The following is a 24,386-nucleotide window of genomic DNA, read 5'->3' as shown; positions in this document are numbered from 1 at the left end:
TCAACAATAAAAATAAATTTCAAAATACATTTTGAAGGGAAGGAATGAGATTACAAATGGCTAAGACAATGTCAGGCATGGGTTCCTGGGGGAGGCAGTGCACTAGGGCCCCAGAACCTGAGCTGCTGGGTCTGTCTGCCCCTCCCCCCTGCTCTAATGAAAACCAGCCTGGAGTTGAAATGAGGCCATCTCTGTAAAGGTTTTTCTTTCTTCTATTCCTGTTGCCTCAGGAACTGAAGATGCAGAATTATTAAAACAAACAAACAAACAAGCAGAAAGCAAGTAGTCCCAAGGCCATGCTTTCTCAATGGTTTTCAAGCAGCTCATTGTAATACACATTTCAGAGGCAGTTTTAGATGCCCTCTCAGCTGGCCAAGCTGCGCCTCAACAGCTCTGGTTTGAGATATTGGGACATCTCTAAAGGGGAGGTTTGTTATTAGTTCTTCTGAGGCCACGAATCCTCAGAGCAGAGGGTCAATGGGGCTGAAAGCGCTCCACGGGGCTGGGGAGTAGCTCAGTTGGTACAGCACTGCCGTAGCGGTCTCAGAGTTCTAGGTCTGATTCGCATTGCTTTGTAAACTAGGCGTGGTAGGACATACTTGAAATCCCAACACATGAGATAGAGACAAGAGGGCTAGGAGTGCAAAACGATCCTCTGCTGTTGAAGGCAGCTTGGGATGCGCGAGACTCTTTCAAATTGGGGAGAGAGAGGCCTAGAGAAGGAGCTGTGTGCAACCAGGGCCACTGGATACAGCAGAGGGTATTTATCCCCTGGCTTCCTTCAGAACCGTGTTTGTGTTTTCTGTCTGTGGTACACTTAACAAGCCCTGACTCCAGACTGGATCAGGCGGCAGGGCCTTCAGGTTCTTCCTCTCTCTGTGGTTTATCCAGGCCTTACTGCTCAATGGATCGTTACCTGAAGATGAACAGGAGAGACCCTTGGCCCTCTGCGAACCGGGAGTCAACCCCGAGGAACAGCTGGTGAGCTCCAGCCTCTGGCTGGGTACTAGGCCCGGCTTGCTTTCATCCTTGACTTCATCTTCTTGAAAAACTCTTCTTTTCCTGACTCCTGGGGTTTCTCTGCCATTTTTAGTTACTCTCTCCTGGTTTCTTTATTGATCTAGTCAACAGATGTCCTGCAAGTGCTAACTCTTTGAGTCAGACACAGTTCCAAGGTGCTAGAGCAAAGACACCAAAGGCGTTACTCCCCTTTAGGGTTTATGGTCGGGTCCCCCAAGCTCTTTTCTCTGTGTCAGGATGTGGGTGCTCCTCTGCACCCTTATCTGGGTCCTCATCAAGCTCACTCAGTCACTGGGCAGTGTCACCTGCTTCTTCTTTTTTTGTTTGTTTGTTTTCGCGACAGGGTTTCTCTGTGTAGCCTTGTCCATCCTAGACTCACTTTGTAGACCAGGCTGGCCTCGAACTCACAGCGATCCGCCTGCCTCTGTCTCCCGAGTGCTAGGATTAAAGGCGTGCGCCACCATGCCCGGCTCGTGTCACCTGCTTTTTACAGATGGATTTCCCAGGCTCTCTACAGAGTTGTGGGCATCTGTATATAGCTTACAGCTACTCAATTATAGCCTCTGTGGTCATGTGCTAGGTGCATAGCTCAGTGTTGGCGGGTCCTCTCCATAACTACTGACTCTTATTTGGCCTGCTGTACGGGTGTTCATATCTACTCAAACAGAAACCAGGATACCATCCCTGGATGCTTTGTGATCCTCTCCTCATATCCAGGGTCACCACTACTTAGTTTAGGCCTTTGTGTAACATCCTAGCAGCCTCCAGACAGGTTTTCCTCAATCTAGAATCTTCCAATAACCTCTGCTAGCTCATTTTCAATAAATTGCAAGAATAATGTAAGGATCGCTTTATTTTTCTCTTCCCTTTGTATAAAGTTTTTCACTGATGGGGCTGGAGAGATGGCCCAGTGGTGAAGAGGACTTAACTGGAGTTTTGTTCCCAGCGCCCATGCCAGGTGGCTCCCTGCAGTTCTAGGGGATCATTTTTGCCTCTGGCCTCCAAGGCTACCGCACTCACATGCACATACCCATAGGCGGACACACACAGGTACACATAATGATAAACACTAACCATACATACTTTTGAAAAACCAAAATAAGATGTGGTATTAATTCCCCATTGTCCTCATTGGCCCTTCATTATCTTACTCCTACTTTCCTTTTTAACCTCATCTCTTCTTCCTTTGACTCCACCTGCTTCTCCCAGTACACACACGCACTTACTCTAAACTTCATCCATCCTGCCTTACGTCATGCATTTTGGGCATATGCTTGTACCAGGAGGGTGTATGTTTCACAGTACAGGTGCGTGACCATCTCTGTCTCATATTCAGATTATAATCCGAAGCCGTCTGGATCAGAGTATGGAAGAAAATCAGGACCTTAAGGTAGGATAGGACATGTACATTTCCCCTTTGGAAATAAATACGGGGATGTAATGTGCCAACTTTGGGACAGGTCTGGAGAGGGAAAGGGGTTTAGTGCCAGGGGCTAGCTGTGTTATGCCTTTCTTTGGAGGAGAGAGACACAGCTGAACTGTGTTACACAGTGACACCTCTTTAACTTTAATCCTATGTAGTAGTTATCTATGCAGTTTTGTGGTGTACCCTTCTGTAAATTTGAAATACTTCTAGATTTCTTTTTTAACTGAGAGAAAAACATGGTGGTACATAAATTGGAGTCTAGTGCGGTCCAAACACTGACTTCCAAGCCAACCAAAACTACATAGTGAGACTCTGCCTCAAAAAAGGGGGAAAGTGTCTAATACTAGTGTGGTTCTTTTTTTATGACTATTTTCCAGAGTTCTTATAGGTCAGTGGTAGAGTGTTGTGACCGGGCATATCTCTCCCCTGAAATACGCTTCTGTGTATACATGCACACTCAGACTTGCATTTTTTGGTAACATCTGAGCCCCCATGCGTTGGAGGCCAGGCTCAGGAGCACATTTTAGATAAGCTAATTATGGGCCATTTATGTGGCATAATAGCAAAAGACCCAAGTCTCAGTAATAGGCATTGGCTTTTCTTAAATCTAAAATTCATTTTTGTTTGGACCACAAAGAACAATAGGCCCAGTCCACAAAAAAAAAAACAAAACACAAAACAAAACAAAACAAAAAACAATAGCCCTTTGGAGAATCAGAAGCATGCCAAACCAACCAACCAACCCTGTGCTGCAGTCACATGAATCCAGAATCACTGTTCGGCAACAGCAAAGACAGGCATAGCAAAGACTGCAGTGCAGATGTGGATGGTGGGATCCAGTGTTTCTGTTAGTGAGGATTGCTGTGGCATGTAGAGAGCCTGTGGGCCAGATGGGGCGTCTTCTTTCTACCTGGGCATCTCTGTGGCAGGGGTGGGGTGGGGTGGTGTATAGAGAACAGAGGGTCAGTCTTTACTGCTTACAGGGCCACATCTGCTCTGTGCCTCAGCTGATGGGTTAAGCTTCATAGAATGGCCAACTGGGTTTTGTCTTCTTGCTGTCAGGATGAGGTAATGCTTATGAAGCAACTCAGATGCCACCGTCTGATCTCACTATATTTGGTTTGTAGAAAGAGCTGCTGAAATACAAACAAGAAGCCAGAAACTTACAGGGGATAAAGGTAAAAGGAAGACATTGAATTCTTTCTTTTTAATCTTATTTTTTGTAAGCCTCTGTGAGGTAAAGTGGTCTGTTGGTGAGTGTTGAGAACCGGGCACTCGTGGGAGTACTGGAATTTTGTTGGGGGTCTTCATGAAGCTTGGGGCTAGGAGCATAGAAGGCCTTTGTGGTGGGTAGCGAGACATGCTGAGGAAGCTGTCTTTGTTTTGCTGTGGCTTATGTCTCATAGTTGTGACTCATGGTGCTGTCACTTGCCTGTGTGCCACCTTGATTTTCTCTATGGGAAAGCACTCTCTCAGTTCGCAAGAATACCCTTTTTAGGAAAAAGGAGAAAAGAGCAGTGTTGGAATGGTTAATAACATTCAAATGGTTTAAAGGCACAAAGGGATAGACCATGAAAGTTCTCCTGCCCCACCAGTCTTCCTGCCCCACCCCACTCCACTGCCACCACAACCAGTTTTCCCCCTTAAGGCAACTTACCAGTTATCCAGTATGTCTGTTTATGATTTTTCTCCCACTTTTCAACCCACATAAGAGAACACTGCAAACACAGCTTGATATTTGCTTCTTTCACTTAGTACTGTGTTTGGGAGATTATTCTATTTTAGTAAAGACCATTTTAGGTCTTCTTTATACTTGTGTAATGTTCTTTTTACATTTTTTATGTGTATGGGTGTTTTGCCTGCATGCAAATCTGCACCACTTGCCTGCCTGGTAACTAAGGAGGCCAGAAGAGAGTGTTGGATCCCTTGGAGCTGGAGTTATGGATGCTTGTGAGCCATTATGTGAGTGCTGGGAATTGGAGTGCTCTTAATGACTGAGCCATCTCTTTGGCCCCCACAATAGTCATATATATATATTTAAATATATATTTAATCATTCTCCTGTTGGTGGTATTTTAGACTAGCTACTTTGGGGGAGCTATTTTGCTGGCATCTACAGTGCTTGAATATATGTTATTCACCCCGATGGGATTATAATTCATCTAAGGCTCCTACTGTTCCCCTCTTTGTTGCACATACCTTCATCGACTAGCCAAAACTAACCCAGTAACATTTTCCAAAGAATATTTAGTAACCTCAGTGCATTGAAGTATTCCAAAACAGAAATGTGCCCTTTGGTCAATGAAGTTTGAGAAATTCCTGATAGACTTGAAGATTTGTTGTGAATAATACCACACTGAAAGACCCCAGGAAGTGTAGCTTAAAGAGACTGGCCTGGCCTCAGAGACGTTTCTCACTGTATAAGAGAGGATACTGCTTCTACAGAGGACCTCAATTCCACAGGCAGAAACACACACAGAGACACACATACAGAGACACATAGACACATACAGAGACACACATAGACACACATACACACACAGAGAGACACACACACACACAGACACATACAGAGACACATAGACTCATACAGAGATACATATAGACACACAGAGACACAGGCAGACACACACACAGAGAGACACACAGGCACACACATACACATACAGAGACACACACAGATACAGACAGACACAGGCACACACATACACAGATTCAGACAGACACACAGATACACATACACAGAGACACACAGACACAGGCACACACAGAGAGATACACAGACACCCACCCTCCCATCCTCCACATACGAATAAAAATAAAAACTTTGAAAACTGAAACTGTTGCCCTGAAAACATTTAGGATACCTGGCCAGCGTGACTACCTTTTCCTAAGTCATTCACTAACACCTGTCCTGTGGTGAGCACTTTGGAGATGTGCCAGGACACAGTGCCAGGGACATCTTAGACTGTCTCTGCCATGCACTGTCCTGTCAGCTGGATAATTTAAAATGCGCTCCCTACTAGGCCTGGTACGCACATGTGAATTCAAGGACTGATGGAGTCTTGGAAAAGGGAAGAAAAAGCTCTACCAAGGTCCTGGCTATTCCTTCTTCTCCCGGTTTTCCAGAACTAGTGCTCGATACACAGTGAAGGGGTCAATAAGAAGTCCTATCTGGCTAGGTGATGGATTGGGGCTGTAATAGTGGATGTCCTTATTCCCCCAGGATGCCTTGCAGCAGAGGTTGACTCAGCAGGACACATCTGTTCTTCAGCTCAAGCAAGAGCTGCTGAGGGCAAATATGGACAAGGATGAGCTGCACAACCAGAATGTGAGTTAAATATGCGAACTTTGACTTCAGAGAACACATTAGTCAAACAGGACGGTACATGAAGTACTGCTCAATCTGCCCTTGTAATCTCTCTTATTATGTTCCTGGGATGCCTACCTTCCGTGTCTGTAGCTATTTTTATCCCGAGAAGACTCGTTTTCTGGTGTCAGGTCATAGCACCTGAGTCTACAGCACCCTGCATGGTCCTTGGCTCAGCTTAGAGAACACTAAGGCCAAATTGTGTTTGTTCAAGTCTGCTTATTTTGTGAAAGCTGTGAAGAGCTGCCGTGTGTGTTTCTGTCATGCCCTACCCTCTCCCTGCTGTGTACTGTAGCTGCCTGGTGATTCTGGGTAGCAGGTGGCCGGTTTCCCTGGGGCTTTGTACATCATGCCTCCTTGCCGCTGAATTCTTTCTCACCCTTGCAGGTGGATCTGCAGAGGAAGCTAGACGAGAGGAACCGGCTCTTAGGAGAATATAAAGTAAGAAATGCCCTCCAGGTGGCTTCTTGTGGCCAGCCCTTGTTGGCTGATGCTCAGAGAGGGCTTTCGTATTCAGCTCTGTCTTTGTTCTCTGGTAGGGAATCGTTCTGTTAGCTATGAAGCGGAGATAGCACAGCTCTGGAAGGGAGCATAGCTCGGGAGCCTGGCCACGGACATAGCACAGCTCTGGAAGGGAGCGTAGCTCAGGAGCCTGGCCACGGATATAGCACAGCTCTGGAAGGGAGCATAGCTCAGGAGCCTGGCCACGGAGATAGCACAGTGCTAGAAGGGAGCATAGCTCGGGAGCCTGGCCACGGAGATAGCACAGCTCTGGAAGGGAGCATAGCTCAGGAGCCTGGCCACGGAGATAGCACAGCTCTGGAAGGGAGCATAGCTCAGGAGGCTGGCCACGGAGATAGCACAGCTCTGGAAGGGAGCATAGCTCAGGAGCCTGGCCACGGAGATAGCACAGCTCTGGAAGGGAGCGTAGCTCAGGAGCCTGGCCACGGAGATAGCACAGCTCTGGAAGGGAGCATAGCTCAGGAGCCTGGCCACAGCCAGTGGCAGGCTCACCTCTATCTTAATATCGAGGAAGGGCCTTAGTGGCCCTCCCGCAGGCAGTTTGCTCCCTCTTTGCCTTTCTAAGAATCCTGGCACCTGGTAAGATTGTACAAGCCTTCCGGGTACAGAGTGTAGAAAGCCTGTGCCGCCTCCCTTCCCTCCCAGGCTCTTTAGGTTGCATTACAGAGTGCGAACAACTTGAGATCCTTGTGCTTGCCCATACCCCTGACGGCTTATCTCCATTGCAGAAAGAGCTGGGACAGAAGGACCGCCTTATTCAGCAGCAGCAGGCCAAGTTGGAGGAAGCGCTCCGGAAACTCTCAGATGCCAGTTACCAGCAGGTCAGGATGCATCAGCCACTCGCCTGCCTGGCCCTCTGGCCTGAAGGAAACACTTTCCTCATTTGATGTGTTTTCAGGTGGATCTAGAACGGGAGCTAGAGCATAAAGATGTCCTTCTGGCTCACTGCATGAAAGGAGAGGCAGACGAGGTAACGCAGAACGCTAGGATTCTCTGTAGAGATGGCACTGAGTGCAGGCAGGTTCCAGGGCCTGGCCGTGCAGCTCAGTGGTAGAGCACTTGCCTGGGGTGCTCAAGGCTCCAAGTTTACTCTCCAACACCAAGGGGGCAGGGTCGGGGTGATGCTTAACTTCTAAATTTGGAAATGAAATATGAAAGTAACACTGACCCTCTCTGTTATAATAAAGAGGATTGAACTATGTAAGCAACTGAGTACAGTCCTACTATTTAGTCCGCCTAGCACAGAGTCATCTTTAAGATATGTGGCTTCACACAGGGTGTGCTGGCACATGCCTTTAATCCCAGCACTCAGAGGCAGAGGCAGGCAGATCGCTGTGAGTTCGAGGCCATCCTGGTCCACAGAGCAACTCCAGGACAGCCAAGGCTAACACAGAGAGACCCTATCTTGAAAAAAAAAAAAAGAAAAAAGAAAAAGATAGGTGTTGTGGTGCACGCCTTAAATCCCACTCAGGAGGCAGAGGCAGATAGATCACTGTAAGTTCGAGGCCAGCCTGATCTACAAAGTGAGTCCAGGACAGCCAAAGCTACACAGGGAGACCCTGTCTTGAAAAACAAAACAAAAAGATAAGTCATTCTTGCATTCTTGATTGCTTAAAGCAAAGAAAAGACTGCTAGAGTGGCCATGGGCTTCCAGGCCAAGGTTTCCATTTCATTTATTCTGTATTCACAGTGTCCACTAAGTGTCAACTGCAGCCTTGGTACAGCAGTGGGGAAAAGGGAGCCCACATCTCCACATATGACACTATAAACATTGTTTTCATCTGTGGGTGTTCGCGTGTGGGCACACACACACCAGTTCTCATCTTCAACCTCGTTGATACAGGGTCTCTTCTTGTTTCTATTACTGTGCTGCACACTCTGGGCTAGCCAGCCCATGAGCTTCTGGGTGGTCTCCTGTCTACGTCACCGTAGAAGTGTGAGAATTCCATATATGCATCATTTCATCTGGCTTTTTACTTGGGTTCTCAGGATCAAACGCAGGCTTTCAGGCTTGTGTGGCAAAAACTTTTACTCTCTGAGCCATCTCCTTGGCCTCCACATAACACTTTTAATATAAGTAGTAAACTGATAGGTAATTACATGCTGGGTCAGAAAGTGAGCAGTGTACAGGAAAAGGTGTCCTGGTTTGGGGTCCTCCTGTTAACAACCATCGTTTCTTCTTGATGCTCTAGGTGACAAATTACAACAGTCACAGCTCTCAACGCAATGGCTTTGTCCTTCCAATGGCTGGGAGAGGTGCCGCTACTGTCACCCACAGAGGGGTAGGTTCCTAGGACTGAAGAACCAGCTGAAGTGAGAGCAGAGCGCCAGCCATCACCAGCAGGCTAAGCTTTGACTCTCCCAGGCCTTTGACTCCTGTGGTTTGATGGGTGTGTACAGATGCAAGGCATTCAGCATCCAAGACTTTTAAAAAATCAATTTTTTAAAATTAAGAATTAATTAGCAGGCAAACAATAGGAGGCAGAGTTCCCTCCACAGACCACAAGCATCTATCCTAGGAACGATTCCTTTAATCCTCTAGCTCAGCAGAGGGGATGGGGATAGAAGTCCGGCATTGCACCATGCCACCAGCACTTTCCTTTCAGCCACAGACCAGTGACCTCCAGCTGGTCCGAGATGCTCTGCGCAGCCTGCGCAACAGCTTCAGTGGCCATGACCCTCAGCACCACACCATTGACAGCTTGGAGCAGGGCATCTCCAGCCTCATGGAGCGTCTGCGTGCCATGGAGACACAGAAGAAGCAGGAAAGGAAGGTGATGCTGTGTTGGTGGCTTACTTAGGCGAGCTCTCGAGGCAGCCTGGTCTGATGAAGGAACAGAAGACCGTGCTGGGGGCTCCAGCTGGGCCTCTGTCCCAGTGGTCTGACAGTTTAAGGAAGGAATGCATGGTAACTTGAGCTCAGCAGCCCTGTATCTGTGTAAGGAATTGTGGTTCCCAAGTCCCCAGGGTCCCTACTGTTTATTCCCCTGCCACCCTCTAGGAGGAGCTGGCTCTGGATGAGGAAACAAATGGGAAGTGCCCTGGACAGTAGAGGGCCTGTCAGAGCTGTGCATGCTGTTCTGATAAATACATCACATTCCATATGTTGTAGAAGAGGCGATATATAATTTATGTTTCCTTTCCTGTTTTAAATTTTGTCAGTAAATCCTTCCATTGATCATAAATAACTCTTGACATCATTGTGGCTTTCCAGGTTCGGGGGAGGTCACCCAGAACTCAAGCAAGTAATGAATACCGGGCATCCTGGCCCCCTAATTCAAGTAAGTACTTATTTCACAAAGTAAAACATGCCTAGAATATTAGTCCAGAAATTGGTTCGCCCTTCCTTCCTTCCTTCCTTCCTTCCTTCCTTCCTTCCTTCCTTCCCCACTTTTTGGGGTTTTGTTCGTTTGTCTGTGTTTCGGGAGGGTGCACAGTGCCTTTCTGCACATGGGGTGAAGGCTCCCGTGCACTGCAGCTCGACCTCTCCATGTGCAGTGTAGGTGTTCTCTTGAGCAGCAGGGCCTAGCTGTCAGTTTATGGGAGAACAACCTCTAGGCTTGGCAATGGCCTGGGTTGTTTTGGGACTCCCATGGGACCTCCTTGGCTAACAACTCAGGTATAACCCAATCCTGGTACTAGAAGCTTCATTTGCTAATAAGAGATGTCCAGTTGGGGCTCCATCTGCTCCATTTTTTGGAAACTTCATTAAAATTTAAGTTACCTCCATATCTGTATATATTTTAGGAGATTTTTTTCTACATTAGTTTCCACACCGCTCCTCAGATGGCCCTCAGTTATAGCTGTCTCTCTGTGTATTCCTCATTCTAGCTCCCAGGATCCATCCATAACGATCTCTTCTATTTCCCTTCCCTAAGGAGATCTAACCTGTGGTTCTGCATATGGCTACTTGGTTATCATTGACTTAACAGCTAATATACACATATAAGTGGATACACACCGGACTTGTCTTTCTGGGCCTGAGATACTTTACTCAGGGTGATTTCTTCTTGTTCCCTCCATTTACCTACAAAATTTCATAAGTTCATTCTTTTTAAAGGCAGAGTAATATTTCATTGTATATGTACCACATTTTAAAAATCCATTCTACTAGCTGGGTGTGGTGGCATGCACCTTTAATCCCAGCACTCAGGAGGCAGAGGCAGGCAGAGCTCTATAAGTTTAATGCTAGCCTGGTCCAGAACAGCCAGGACCACAAAAGAAACCCTGCCTTGAAAAATAAGAACAACAACAAACCCATTCTTCTGTTGAGGGGCACCTCGGTTGAGTCCAACTTCTGTCTATTATGGATAGGGAAACAATAAGCGTGGTTAAGTGCCTGTCTCTTTGGTAGGATGAAGCATCCTTTGGGTATATGCCCAAGAGTGGTATAGCTGGATCCAGAGGTAGACAGAGTCCCATCTTCCTGAGGCACTGTCTCGCAGGGTACCAAGTTCAAGTTTGCACTCCCACCATCAGGGGAGGAGTGTTTCCCGTACTCCACATCCTCATCACCACTTGCTTTATTCATCTTAACCATTTTGATAGATGTAAGATAAAATCTGAAAGTAGTTTTGATTTGCATTTCCCTGATGGTTAAGGATGTTAAACATTTCTTTAAGTGTTGCTCAGACATTTGAGGTTCCTCTTTTGAGAATTCTGTTTAGACCCTGTACCTTGTTTTTAATAGGGTTATGTGTTTTCTTCATATCCAAGTTTTTGGGTTCTTTATATGTCTTGGGCATTATCCCACTCTTGGATGTGTAGTTGGGAGCGATCTCTTCCCATCTGTAGACTGCCTCGTTCTTTGTCCTTTTGATGGTCCTTTGCCATGCAGAAGCCTTTCAGTTTCAGGAGGTCCTGTTTATTAATTGTTGGTCTTAATGCCTGTGCTAATGTTCTGTTCAGAGTTATTTCTCATGCCAATGCATTCAGGGCTGTTCCCCATTTTCTCTATCTGGTTCAGTGTACCTGGCCTTATGTTAAGGTCTTTGGTCCACTTGGAGTTGAGTTTTGTGCAGAGTGATAATTATGGATCTATTTGGACTCTTCTACATGCAGATATCTATTTGTTGAAGATGCTGTCTTTTTTCCCTAGTGTCTATTTATGTCTTTTTAAAATCAAAAGCCAAGTGTCCATAGGTGTGTGGATTTATGTCTATTTTTGTGCCAATCAGAAATTTTGTTATTTTCATACTTTTAACTTCTGGGTAGATATTTTTTTTGTGCAGTGCTTCACTTTTATGGTTTTTTTCCCCTTAATAAACTAGAGGCACATTAGCTGTAGGATTATGAGGACTCATGATGTCACCCCCATTAGCCATATGGAGGGTGCTGCTGATGTGGCTGAAATATCTGAAGCCTGTGCAAGCTCCAAGCATTCATGTTATAGAATGGGACTTTCTTTAAAACTCCAATAGATGGAATAATGACACAGACCTTTATTGCTTATGAAAGCTTAGGCCTCATGGCTTAGGCTTGTTCCTAACTAATCCATGTAACTTAACCCCGCCTATGCTAGTCCACGTTTGCCATGTGGCCTTTTCTCTCGCCTCAGTCCCCTAAGTCCAATTTCCTCCCTGGCTGGCTGGAGAGTCTCTCTCCTCTCAGTTCTTCCCACAGTTCCCATCTCTGCCCAAATGTCCCGCCTTCCCTCTCCTGCCCCAGCTATAGGCCAGCAGCTCTTTATTAAACCAATCAGAAGTCGAGAAAAGTGTGTTTACAAAACGCTGAGACAGGTGATGCTTCATAAAAATAACAATACCAAAGCCGCCGGTACTCAGCTCTCTGCTGGTACAGAAAGCGTCGTTTGAGTCAGAAGAAAGACAATCTTTACACAGTACACAGAAAGATTAGCCCAACAATGCTGAATAATCTGTAGAGCAACAGACACATATCTAGATCACTGTAGTCTCAATAGCACACACACAAGCAATGTCTACTTTCCCTAGGGGCACAGACTTTTAATTTGGTGGGAATTCTCTTTAAAACTGTTGAGAGTCCAGGTCATTCACTTAAGGCCTGATAAGTATTTGCACCACCTAGTGGTCGTGGTTAGAAAGTATGTTTGAGTAGCCGGGAGGTGGTGGCACACACCTTTAAATCCTAGCACTTTGGAGGCAGAGGCAGGCTGATCTCTGTGAGTTCAAGGCCAGACTGATCTACTAAGTGATCCAGGACAGCCAGGGGTAAAATAAGAGACCCTGTCAGGGAAAACAAAAAACAAAAAAACAAACAGAAAGTAAGTTTGAACCAGCTCCTGTGCACTCTTCCATTTAGCTGAGGTTGGTTCTGCTTCTTGGAAAACTGTTCCTCTGGGCCATTCTCATGTACTACACATTTTCAGTCTAGGTTCAGTAATTTTTGAATTTTCTCATTTTAAAATTCCAGAACCAATTTTAAAGAATCCAAACAGTTTATATGAAGATCAAATAACTGACTAGAACCTTTATTTATTTATTTATTTATTTATTTATTTATTTGACTCAGGGTTTCTCTGTGTATCCTTGGCTGCCCTGAACATGCTTTGTAGACCAGGCTGGCCTCTAGTCTCACAGCGATCCCCCTGCCTCTGCCTCCCGAGTGCTACGATTACAGGTGTGCACCACCACGCCCAGCTTCTGCAAGCTGTTTTACAGTTTATACTTGTGCAAGTATTTTAAGGGTTTTACTCTGTGGCATGGTTTTTGTTCTTAACTTTGGCTTGTTTTTTGAGACAGTGTCTCATGTAAAGCAGGCTGACTTCAAGCTGTGTAGCTGGAGATGACCTTGAACTCCTGCTGCTCCTCCTCCTCCTGCCTCCCATGTGCTAAGACTGCTGGTGTGTATGTAGGCCTATGTAGACCAGGCTGGCTTCAAACTTGACGTAATCCCCCTGCCTCTGCCTCTCAAATGCTGGGGTTAAAGTCCATGTGCTTCTTTAAGATTTTATATTGAGTATTATCCTCTTTGATGGTTAATAGTAACTACCAATGTACAAGTTCTAAATTTTTGGAAATTCTTTTAAAAATAATGAGTTCCTGGGGGCTGAAGAGATGGCTCAGTAGTTAAGAGCACTGGCTACTCTTCCAGAGAACCCAGTTAAGTTCCCAGCACCCTGTGGTAGCCTACAACTGTCTATAACTCATGTTCCAGGGATCTGACACCCTCATACAGACATACATGTAGGAAAAACACCAATGTATATAAAATAAAAATAAAGTTAAATAATAAACTCCTTCCTCTCTATACCAATTATTTCATGCATATAAAGTACCATTTAAGCCACTAGGCTTAGTTTGCAGTTGCTTATAGGTTTGAATATTAAGCCAGAATTTCCAGTGACATCTATCTTTACAAACAGGCCAGCGTGTCCCTCATCTCATCAAATCTAAAAGCCTGTGCAACTATGGAAGCCATTTAATTTACCTCTTTTAATCTCCTACACTAGACTTCTGAAGAGATCTATACTTACTCTGCATTTCTTTTTAAATTTTTTTTAACATTTATTATTATTGTACATTTGCACGCCTATGTGCCACAGTCTACATGTAGGGGATTGCAGGAGTTGGTTCTCTCTTTCTACCCTGAGGGTTCCGGGACCCAAACCCTGCCTTGCAGCAAGCAGCCTTACCTCCTCAACCATCTCTCTGGCTCTTTCCTTTCTTCCTTCCAGAGACCACCAATCTTACTTCATCCTTACTTCTACTCAGTTTTTCCCCTCCCTGTTGGGTTACAAGTGACATTCTCCTGTGTAGTCAACTGGTTGCATCTCAAGCCTTGCCTCCCACTGTCTTTCCAAAAGCACTTAAGGTTCTTGAACAGTCTGAGGAAACGTTCTCCACCGTCAGCCCCAGGACTGAGAGGTGCACACTGACTCCCTGTAGCACCACCAGTGTCTCCTGTGCAGATGGGGACCGCAACAAGGTGGGATTGGTGCTGCTTCTCATTGCAGTGGGCTGAGCTGAGAGTCCTCCGATTTCCTTACATTCTATGAATGCTAATTCTGACGCCCCCCATCTCGTCCTCTTCCTAGCCCTTGGCTGTTGTATATGCCCCATGGTGCCCTCTGAGGCCTCGTCCCAGACTGTCTCAGTCTTTTTCGGGATCCTTCCATTCCATGTGGCTTCAAGCATTCTTGTGTGTGGATTACTTTTAGAGGTTTATTCTAATCCCAGCTCTTTTCTGAGCTTCCAGTGTATGTATTTGAATGCCAATGAGACGTCCCTTTTTGTAAGTTCAGAGGCACTTGGAATTCGTGCTTCAAACTGAATGCAAACTAAGAGAGTAGGAAAATAAAGAATATAAAATCGGATACATCTGAAGTTCAGTCTTGGGGCTGCCACTCCACCGTGTATGGCTGCAGACAATGTTAATTAATGGCTCTGCTTCTGAGTTTCTTGGCAGATCTGAGCATTAAATTATACTTCACCTGAAAGCCGCTGCAACATGTTGGGGTGCACAGGCATGCGAGGTGGTGATAAGGGGTCCAGAACTTCTTCCATTCCACCATGGCTGTGCCCCAGCCACATTCCTTTTCTGCCATTGACTTATGAGGAGAAATGACAATTATTTCAGTGTTTTAAAGATTTATTTGCCAGGCACAGTGGCACACACCTCTAATCCCAGCACTCAGGGAGGTAGAGATGGGCAGATCTCTGTGAGTTTGAGGCCAGCCTGGTGTATAAAGTGAGTCCAGGACAGCCCCCTCCCACCTACCCCCCATCCAAAAAAAGCATGTGCAGCTAAAGAAAAAATAGAACAGCTTGTACCATAGAAACAAAATGTTTTTTTGCATACACTGTCTGGAAAGTAAAAAGAACTGGGCATGGTGGTGCATGCCTGTAATCCTAGCATTCAGAAGCCTTAGACTAGATTATTATAGACTTGCAGTCAGCTTCATTATAAATGGTGATTCCAAGCCAACCAGGACTGTATAAAAACACATTTTTTAAAATTAAGGGACATTCCCAAAAGAAAAGAAAAGGGGGGAAAAAGCCACTGTTAAGAACCAGATCTGTCAGCAGAGCCAAGCCCAAGTGTGACAAGGATGTTGAAACTATGAGACCAGGAATTGTAAAGAACAGATTGATGTGTTCAGGGTTGTGATAAAAATGTGCAGATAAACCAGGCACAGTGGCAGATACCTGTAATCCCAGCATTCTGGGAGGAAGAGGCAGGCAGAGGCAGATCTCCATGAATTCAAGGCCAGCTTGGTCTAAGAGTGAGTCCAGGACAGCCAAAACTACACAGAGAAACTCTGTCTTGAAAAAAAATTTTTTTTTAATGGTTATAGAAATCAGCAAGATTTGGGCTGGAGAGATAGCTCACCCTCTTCCAAAGATCCTGAGTTCAATTCCCAGCAACTACATGGTGGCTCACTAACATCTATAGTAAGATCTGGTGCCCTCTTCTGGCCTGCAGGTGTACATGCAGGCAAAAGCACTGTATACTTAATAAATAAATAAATAAATAAATCTATCTTTTAAAAAAAGAAATTAGCAAAATTTAAACATGAAGAAGCAAAGAACTATGGGACAGAAAGTAACAGAACTAGAGCAGAGTAGATCGAGGTTCTAGAAGTATTTTAGGATGCCCCCCTCACAGGGGCAGCCCCCGAGTACTCTCTATGACAGGAAGAACGTAGTTTAACATGACTGAAATGGAGAGAATGACACCAAGCTTTTTTTTTTTTGAGACAGGGCCTGGCCTGGCCTAGAACCTACTACGTGTGCTAGGCCTCTCAAAGTCACAGAAATGCACCTGCCTCTGCCTGCCTAGTGCTAGGATTAAAGGGATATGCTACCAAGCCCAGCAATATTTAGCTTTGAAGTTTATGCTTATGATTAACTTATAGTCATTTTTTCTATACAGTATGAAATTTTTTAATGGGTCTTTAATCTTCTAGTGTCATTTTGTTATTGTTTGAGACAAGAACTCACTATGTAGTCCTGGCTGGCTTGAATTTACAGAGATCTGCCTGCTTATGCCTTCCAAGTGCAGGCATTACAGGTGTGCATCACATATCTAACTCTATATTTTTTATAATTTGTTTATCTTTATCTTATGTGCATTTGCCTGCATGTATATCTATGTGAGCGTGTCAGACCTTGGAGTTATAGACACTTATGAGCTACCATGTGCGTGATGGGAATTGACCCTGGGTCCTCTGGAAGAACAGTCAGTGCTCTTAACTGCTGAGCCATCTCTCCAGCCTCTCTACATTTTATTTTTAGGATTTACTTGTTTTTGCCGGACTTGGTGGCACGCTCATGCAATCGCAGCACTCATCCCAACATTGGGGGGGGGGGGAGTCGCAGAGACAGGCAGGTCTCTGTGAGTTTGAGGCCAGCCTGGTCTACAAATCCAGGACACCCAAGGCTACACATAGAAACCCTGTCTCAAAAAAAAAAAATTACTTGTTTTTATTTAATGTGGGAGTATTTGCCTGCATTTAGTGTACCATATTGCAGTGCCTCAGGAGGCCAGAAGAGGGCATCAGAACCCCTGGAACAAGACCATGTGGGTTATGGGAACCCAGGTTTCCTAGAAGAGCAGCATGTACCACTAAGTCACCTCTCCAGTCCCACTGTTTTGAAGACAAGAGTTTCTCTGTGTAGCCCTGGCTGTACTGGAGCTTACTTTGTAGACCAGGCTGACCTCAAACTCAGAGGTCCACCTGCCTCTGAGGCGTGCACCACCACTGCCTGGCTCCAACTCTTTTTTTTGTTTTGTTTTTTGAGACAAGGTCTCTCTGTGTTAGCCTTGGCTGTCCTGGAGTCACTTTGTAGACCAGGCTGGCCTTGAACTCACAGCGATCTGCCTGCCTCTGCCTCCCGAGTGCTGGGATTACAGGTGTGTGCCACCATGCCCGGCTCCAACTCTTATTTTTAAGGCATATTTCCTGGTACTTTATTGGATTTTAAGGCTTTTTATAAATTCAGAATCTACACATATTTTCCTATAAACAGAGAAGCTTAATAGCAAAGAGCCTATTTGGCAAGGTAATAACAACAACAGCAAAGTCCAAAATTCCTTTCCTATAAAGGTATCCGAGGTTTGGCATGTATATTTTTCCTAGAATTCCCCCTCTCTCCTCTTCCTCCTCCCTCCTCCTCTTTCTCTTTTTCCTTCTCTGACAGCTGTTGACTCTACATTTTGTTTTAGAAGGTGGAGGTGAAAAAAAAAAGTGGAGGTTGACAATGTACAAAGTGCTAGAAAGCACAGTGAAATTATATGTGCTCAATTTGTTTGCTCTGATTGTTTTCACCATATTGATTATTAGTACAGACTCTGTTTGGTTACTGGGTGGATGAAAACAAAATCATCTATATCATGCAGTAGAATATATCGGTGGTTTTAAGGGCTGGCAAGCTGGCTCAGTGGGTAAAGGCATTTACTGCCAAGCCTGACCATCTGAGGCTAATCCTTGGTCCCATGCGCTGGAAGGAGAGAACTGACTCCTAAAATGTCTTCTTACCTCCACACACCCAACCCTGAAATAAATGCAAGGCTAGGTATGGCAGCCTACATTTTTAATCCGAGCCCTCAGGAGGCAGAGGTGGGCAGAGAGATGTCTGTCAGTTGAAGATCAATTTGGTCTTTTTTTTTTTTTTCCCCCAGAGACAGGGTTTCTCTGTACACCAGGCTGGCCTCGAACTCACAGAGATCCTCCTGCCTCTGCTTCCAGAGTGCTGAGATTAAAGGCGTGCATCACCTCACCCAGCACCCAATTTGGTCTTTATCATGAGTCCTAAGCCACATAGGGCACACAGTGAGTCTCAGTCTCTCTTCTCTCTCTCTCTCTCTCTCTCTCTCTCTCTCTCTCTCTCTCTCTCTCTCTCTCTCTCTCTCACACACACACACACACACACACACACACACACACACAGAGCACAGGCCCACCCCTTTGTAGACTGGAGTACAGGCTCCTGGGATCAGAACCACGGTGATTCTTTTGCCCTGAGTTTTTTCCATTGTTCTTTCTTTTCACAAATCATGTTGAATATTCTTCCTCCACACTCTGAGTGTAGGCAATTTGCAGGTCTTGCTGGGTGTCTGCTCTGAGTCCCCTGAAATCCAGCCAGGCAATACTCTCTGACCGCCTGATCTTTAGCAACACTGCTGCCTGGGTAGGAGGCGCCCCTCCCTCCAGAAATCCCTGGAATGAATGAGGTCCCCAGGATGACGCCCATGCCCAAGACATCTCTTGTCCTCGTGGTGATCATGAGCCATGCTCTGTGGCCACGGTGCTTGGCAGGCTGACCGAGGAGTTGTGGCCTCGGGCAGCTTCAGCCTCCTGAGACATTTTGAGTAAACGAAAAGGAGGAGTGGTCTGGATCAAATCGAATGTTCTAACCAGAGTCTCTGATTGCAGCGTTGCCTCACTCCCAGAGTTCTCCAGCCGTCAGCAGCACCTGCACCAAAGTGCTCTATTTCACGGACCGCTCACTCACGCCCTTCATGGTCAATATACCAAAGAGGTGAGCTGCTCATGTCACTATTTCACTGTCAAAAACAAACAGAGGGAAAAGGAAGGAAGAGAGAAAGAAAGAAAGAAAGAAAGAAAGAAAGAAAGAAAGAAAGAAAGAAAGCAGAGCTGGTAGTCACTGCCCAGACAAGCAGCTGGAAGGTGTTTGAGAAGCAGCTTGTGCTGAAACAAGAGCCCAGGACATAGAGATTCGAGTTCCAGCTTGGCAGGTTTTTGTTCATTTGGTTTTTTTTTTAGACAAAGTATTATTGTGCAGTCTTGGCTGGCCTTGTACTCTCCACGTAGATCCGCCTGGCCTCCCTCCAGCTCATAGAGATGCTCCAGCCTCTGCCTTCCCTCTGCTGGCAATAAAGCCCCCCCCCCCACACACACACACACCTGGCCCCCAGGGGCATTACAGAGGACAGGCAGGAGCTACTGCTAGGTACAGGAATAACAATTGTATGTTGTTTTGTATTGTTTGGTTGGTTGGTTTGGTTTTGGAGGTTCTGTTTGTTTTGAGATAGGATCTCATTACGTAGCTCTAGGTGGCCCACACTCACTATATGGACCAGTCTCGTCTTGAATTCACAGAGATTCTCCTGCAGCTGCCTCCTGATTGCTGGGATTAAAGGCGTGTGCAAGAGGGAAAGAGCTGGGTGGCACTTACCTGTAATCTGAGCACCTGGAAGCCTGAAACAGGATTGTGAATGTTGAGCCACCCTAGGCTACCTAGCAAATTCAAGGCAAGCTTGGGCTACAGAGTGAGACCCAGTCAAAAACAAACAAAAAACACCGGGTGTGGTGGTGCACGCCTTTAATCCCAGCACTCAGGAGGCAGAGACAGGCCAGATCACTGTGAGTTCGAGGCCAGCCTGGTCTACAAAGTGAGTCCAGGACAGCCAAGACTAACACAGAGAGACCCTGTCTCAGAAAACTAAATAAATAAAAAATAAAAACACTAGATGAATTTATCAGCCTAAGAAAACCGGACCCTATGTTAGGGGAGAAACTGAGAAAAATTAGGTGTTCTTATGGTTATTTAACAAATTTTATTTTGAATATTCTATTTTCCAATTAAAAACAGCGAACGCAATGGATTTGTGTTCTCTGATCACCCGATGTGGGATGCCATGCTCATTCCTACCCATGACGCTTGCCCAACCTCTATTCTAGTGCTCTCTTGGTTATCAGGGGCTATGGCCCAGTCCTGAAGCCATGCTAGTTCTGCATGTTGACTTTGGCCTGGATTTAAAGCTAACATGTTACCTTCCCAGCCTATTGATTAACAGGCTATTTTGGTACACTCTTCTTCTGTTACAGGTTAGGGGAGGTGACACTGAAGGACTTTAAAGCGGCTATTGATCGAGAAGGGAATCACCGGTATCACTTCAAAGCCCTAGATCCTGAGTTTGGCACTGTCAAAGAGGAGGTACAGAACCCAGGGGGCACTCCCGAAGTAGCTCCCAGAAGTACCTGAGTTCCCATCTTAGTCAGTGTTTGTTCTAATGCTGTGAAGAGACACCGCGACCATGGCAACTTTTATGAACAAAAGTGCTTAATTGGGGCTGGCTAACAGTTTTAGAGGCTTAGTCTGCGACAGGAAGCATGGTGGCACCCAGGGAGACCCACCTGCAGTGACCTACTTCCTCCAACAAGACCACACCTACTTCACCAAGGATACACCTCCTAATCCTTCCAAGTAGTGCCTCTCCCTGATGTCTTTTTTTGTTTTGTTTTGTTTTTTGTTTTTTGAGACAGGGTTTCTCTGTGTAGCCTTGGCTGTCCTGGACTCGCTTTGTAGACCAGGCTGGCCTCGAACTCACAGCGATCCGCCTGCCTCTGCCTCCCAAGTGCTGGGATTAAAGGCGTGCGCCACCACGCCCGGCTCTCCCTGATGTCTAAATAGTGCCAATCCCTGATGTCTAAGCATTCAACTATATGAGCCTTTGGAGACCTTTTTTTTTTTTTTTTTTTTTAATGTATATAGTACTCTGCCTGCATGTACACCTGCAGGCCAGAAGAGGGCATCAGATCTCATTATAGATGCTTGTGAGCCACCATGTGGTTGCTAGGAATTGAACTCAGGACCTCTGGAAGGGCAGTCAGTGCTCTCAACCTCTTAAGCCATCTCTCCAGCCCTTGGAGGCCATTCTTATTCAAACCATCACATTCCACTCCCTGGGCCCCATAGGCTTGTAACCATATCATAATGCAAAACTCATACAGTCCAACTTCAAAAGTCCACATAGTCTGGGCTGGAGAGATGGCTCAGAGGTTAAGAGCACTGAATGAATGTTCTTCCAGAGGACCTGAGTTCAATTCCCAGTAACCACATGGTGGCTCACAACCATCTGTAATGTGATCTGATGCCCTCTTCTGGCCAGCATGTGTACATGCTGACTGAGCACTGTATACATAATAAATAAATACATCTTTAAACAAACAAACAAAAAGTCCACATAGTCTATCACAGTCTCAACACTTTAAAAGTCCAAAGTCAAAATCTCTTCGGAGACTCAAGGCAATCTCTTAACTGTAACCCCCTGTAAAATCAGAATCAAAAAGCAGTTACACACTTCCAACATACAGGCACGGGATATACATTACCAGTCCAACAGAGCACGGTGGGGAAACATTGGACCAAAGCAAGACCAAAACCCAGCTGGGCAAACTCCAAACTCTGCATCTCCATGTCTGATGTCAAAGTGCTCTTCAGATCTCCGACCCCTTTAAGCTTTGCTGACTGCAACACACTTCTCTCTCTTGGGCTGTGTGTGTGTGTGTGTGTGTGTGTGTGTGTGTGTGTGTGTGCGTGTGCGCGCGCACGCGCTCGCGCATGTGTTCTGCAAGTCAGAGACAACTTGAGGGAGTAAGAAGGTGATTCTCCCTTTCCACCATGTGGGGCCTGTCATTGGATTCAGGTCATATGACAATGCCTTTATCCACTGAACAGTCTCACGGACCATAAGTTTTTTTTTTTTAACCAGCAGTGTTGCTTAAGTGACTTTCCCTCTGTAGTTTCTGTTGAGGTGGGGTATCATACTGTGACTCAACCTGGCCTGGAATTCATAGCTATCTCCCTGCCTCAGCCTGCTGGGCTCTCCAATTATAGGTAGGCACCACACTTCAGGCTGTATTTTTCCATTATGGCTTTTTTTTTTAAACTAGGTTTTCCATGATGATGACGCCATCCCTGGATGGGAAGGGAAAATTGTAGCCTGGGTGGAAGAGGACCATAGAGAGAATTAACTGGACACTGGACACTCCCTGGCTGCTTCTCTCAGGAAAGAGGACTTAACACCAGAGTATGCTGAGAAGTCTCTGACTCACGCTGCCAAAAAGAAGCTTCTTCAAGTGTGATGGTCATGGGCCAGTCCTGTGTGTGTGTGTACCTGGCATATCTGGGTACTTCAAGTCTGTGCCCAAAACATGGTCCATGGGTTCATCTGGAGCTCATTGTCCTGGGAACAGTGTTTTACTCTACTCTGAGGACACCAAACCAAAGGCCTTAAACACCAGGAAAGGATGCTCCCTCTCCTGTAGGGACATGGCTGCTATTATCTGGAATCTGGAAGTGGATGCATCGCGCCTTCGTGTTTCAGTGTTTGTTTAATTGGCCTCAGTGGTTGCAGCAATCAGAGTCCCAGCATTTGTATTTACAGACAAGGCAAAGGTACCAACTTTTCTGCTTCTTTGCAGACACTGCAAACCAGGAAGAACTTGTGAGGTGGTACCAAAGATGAAAGCCCACTTGCATATATTGACCTGGACATGGATGATGCTGACTTGTTGATTGGATGGTGAAAGGATTGCCCATATTATGCTACACTATGCCAAAACTGTAATTAAGGCCTTGGGCTGCCTCTTCTGTTTTTAACTGGTTCAGCAGCTTGTCCTGAGCCCATTGAAGGTGTTTTCATGTACTGCTGGTTTTCTCTGGGGACTCTTTAACTTTAGAGCCATTTATTTTTCTTCTGGCAGATAAACTTTGTGTTTAAAAATAAGAAGAGAGCGGCTCCTTAAAAATCCAGGATAAGGAAAGGTGCTGCTACCTGTATCTCTCTGACTCGAACTCATGGCATCGTCTTCACATTTACAAGGACAGACCATTAATTTGTGTTTGTCCTTTGAGTATGAGCACGACTTACTGGTCTGCTTCTCATTTCAAGACTGGAGTTATTTTCTATTATATATTTAGCCCGGGCTGTTCCCTTAGGACACAATGGAACCCATGGGGCATGGAGCATGAGTTGTGAATGGCAGGGTTGATTCAAGGCGAAGAGTCATTTCTCATTGCAACATTGTCAAGTGTAGAGGCTAAAGAGTTCAGCTTCTAGAGGTTACTCAGTAACTTGGGTTTCCTCACTCACCTAATACCATCTACCAGTCAGCCACGATTATCTATTTATACCGTCCCTCAAAGCAGTCTGGAACCACACTGTACACTGCCAAACAGAAGAGACGAGCAGATGGGTCAGTTCTGGGACCTGCCTGTCTCTGTGTCCTGTTTTTAGCCATTTGAACAGACAACCCTTTGGAACGCCGAGATAACATCTTATTGTTTTATATAGACATGTCTTTTAAAAATAGTTCATGTTTGAGAATTGTTTTGTACCTGTTTGCTTTTTGTCTGAGAACCATGTCTATTTTTATAACTTAAGAGTGATTTCTGTGTAATCTCACATTCTCTATTCTCTATCCATTTTCTAGAGCTCCCAATAGCTTTTCTACGTCTCTTCTTACCACCTCTTGTGGTTTCAGAATACACCTTATTTTGTTATGAGTGTACTAATGGCAGTTAGTTCCTGTCCAATTCTCCCTGCTTATAGTGCTGGAGGCTTTTTTTCTTTTTAAATCTAGTTGATTGCTCTTCAAAAAGACATGAGATCAAAAAGACCTGATGTCTTCCATGCACACTACTCTGGTCTTCGATTGAAGAACAATTTTCATCAGCTGTAACTAGGAAAGTTCAGGAAAGTCAGCCATAAGCAAGAACAACTCATTGTGAAAGCCAAAAGAAGAAAACAGTATTATTTCCGTTTTCTCTCAAGACGACTGGAGGGATAAAACGTTCGTATATCACAGGTTTCTCTGTTGCATGAATTTTAATGTTTTGCTATTTGACAGCATGAAGGTGATCAGGCAAAACTCCATTACTGTAGTCCGGGTCTGTCTCCTAAATCTGATTTTTCTTGTCCTTTTTCTTTCAGCAATCTTAACATTATGTGAAATTAACTTTTCAGCAAAAATTAAATCAGAGAAAAAACTTCAAAGTCCTCTAAATCGTGTTTTATTTTTATCTCTTTTTGGAAAAGGACCCACATGGTCCTAGAGCCTATATAAAGGCAGATGTTGGTTGAATGCAATGGAGTGCAGTAATCTCATGTACCATGTGTACAATAGCCAAGCATCTCTACCGGAGAATGTGTTTCACCAATTCCTGCACACACAGCTCAGGGATCTGCATTTCATTCAGTCCATAATCTGGAGTCTTCAGAGCAGGAGCAAGCATGAATTAATTCTATTGTGAATAATCTATTTGTCTAAATTCTAGGACAGCAGTTTGCAACCTATATAGATCATGACCCCTTTGGAGG

General features: G+C 45.3%; 1 protein-coding gene across 10 annotated transcripts in view; it reads left to right on the top strand.

Moving 5' to 3' along the window:
- Nucleotides 1-24,062, top strand: part of DIXDC1 (DIX domain containing 1) — a 75,946-nt gene extending 51,884 nt beyond the window's left edge. For all 10 annotated transcript variants that reach the window (XM_084782071.1, XM_084782073.1, XM_084782068.1 and 7 more), the window contains 13 exons: nucleotides 892-981; nucleotides 2,357-2,410; nucleotides 3,574-3,624; nucleotides 5,673-5,777; nucleotides 6,204-6,257; nucleotides 7,067-7,159; nucleotides 7,237-7,308; nucleotides 8,531-8,620; nucleotides 8,945-9,112; nucleotides 9,553-9,619; nucleotides 18,694-18,799; nucleotides 20,110-20,218; nucleotides 21,958-24,062. In XM_084782071.1, coding sequence (XP_084638197.1) covers nucleotides 892-981; nucleotides 2,357-2,410; nucleotides 3,574-3,624; nucleotides 5,673-5,777; nucleotides 6,204-6,257; nucleotides 7,067-7,159; nucleotides 7,237-7,308; nucleotides 8,531-8,620; nucleotides 8,945-9,112; nucleotides 9,553-9,619; nucleotides 18,694-18,799; nucleotides 20,110-20,218; nucleotides 21,958-22,038 — 1,140 coding nt within the window. In that variant the 3' untranslated portion in view covers nucleotides 22,039-24,062. The remainder of the gene's footprint in view (nucleotides 1-891; nucleotides 982-2,356; nucleotides 2,411-3,573; nucleotides 3,625-5,672; nucleotides 5,778-6,203; nucleotides 6,258-7,066; nucleotides 7,160-7,236; nucleotides 7,309-8,530; nucleotides 8,621-8,944; nucleotides 9,113-9,552; nucleotides 9,620-18,693; nucleotides 18,800-20,109; nucleotides 20,219-21,957) is intronic.
- Nucleotides 24,063-24,386: the final 324 nt, after the last annotated feature.

The sequence above is a fragment of the Acomys minous genome, assembly GCF_964271855.1.
Source record: "Acomys minous genome assembly, chromosome: 5".
NCBI classification, from domain to species: domain Eukaryota; kingdom Metazoa; phylum Chordata; class Mammalia; order Rodentia; family Muridae; genus Acomys; species Acomys minous.
The sequence above is the reverse complement of the archived record's forward strand: the minus strand, read 5'-3'. Positions and strand labels throughout refer to the sequence as shown.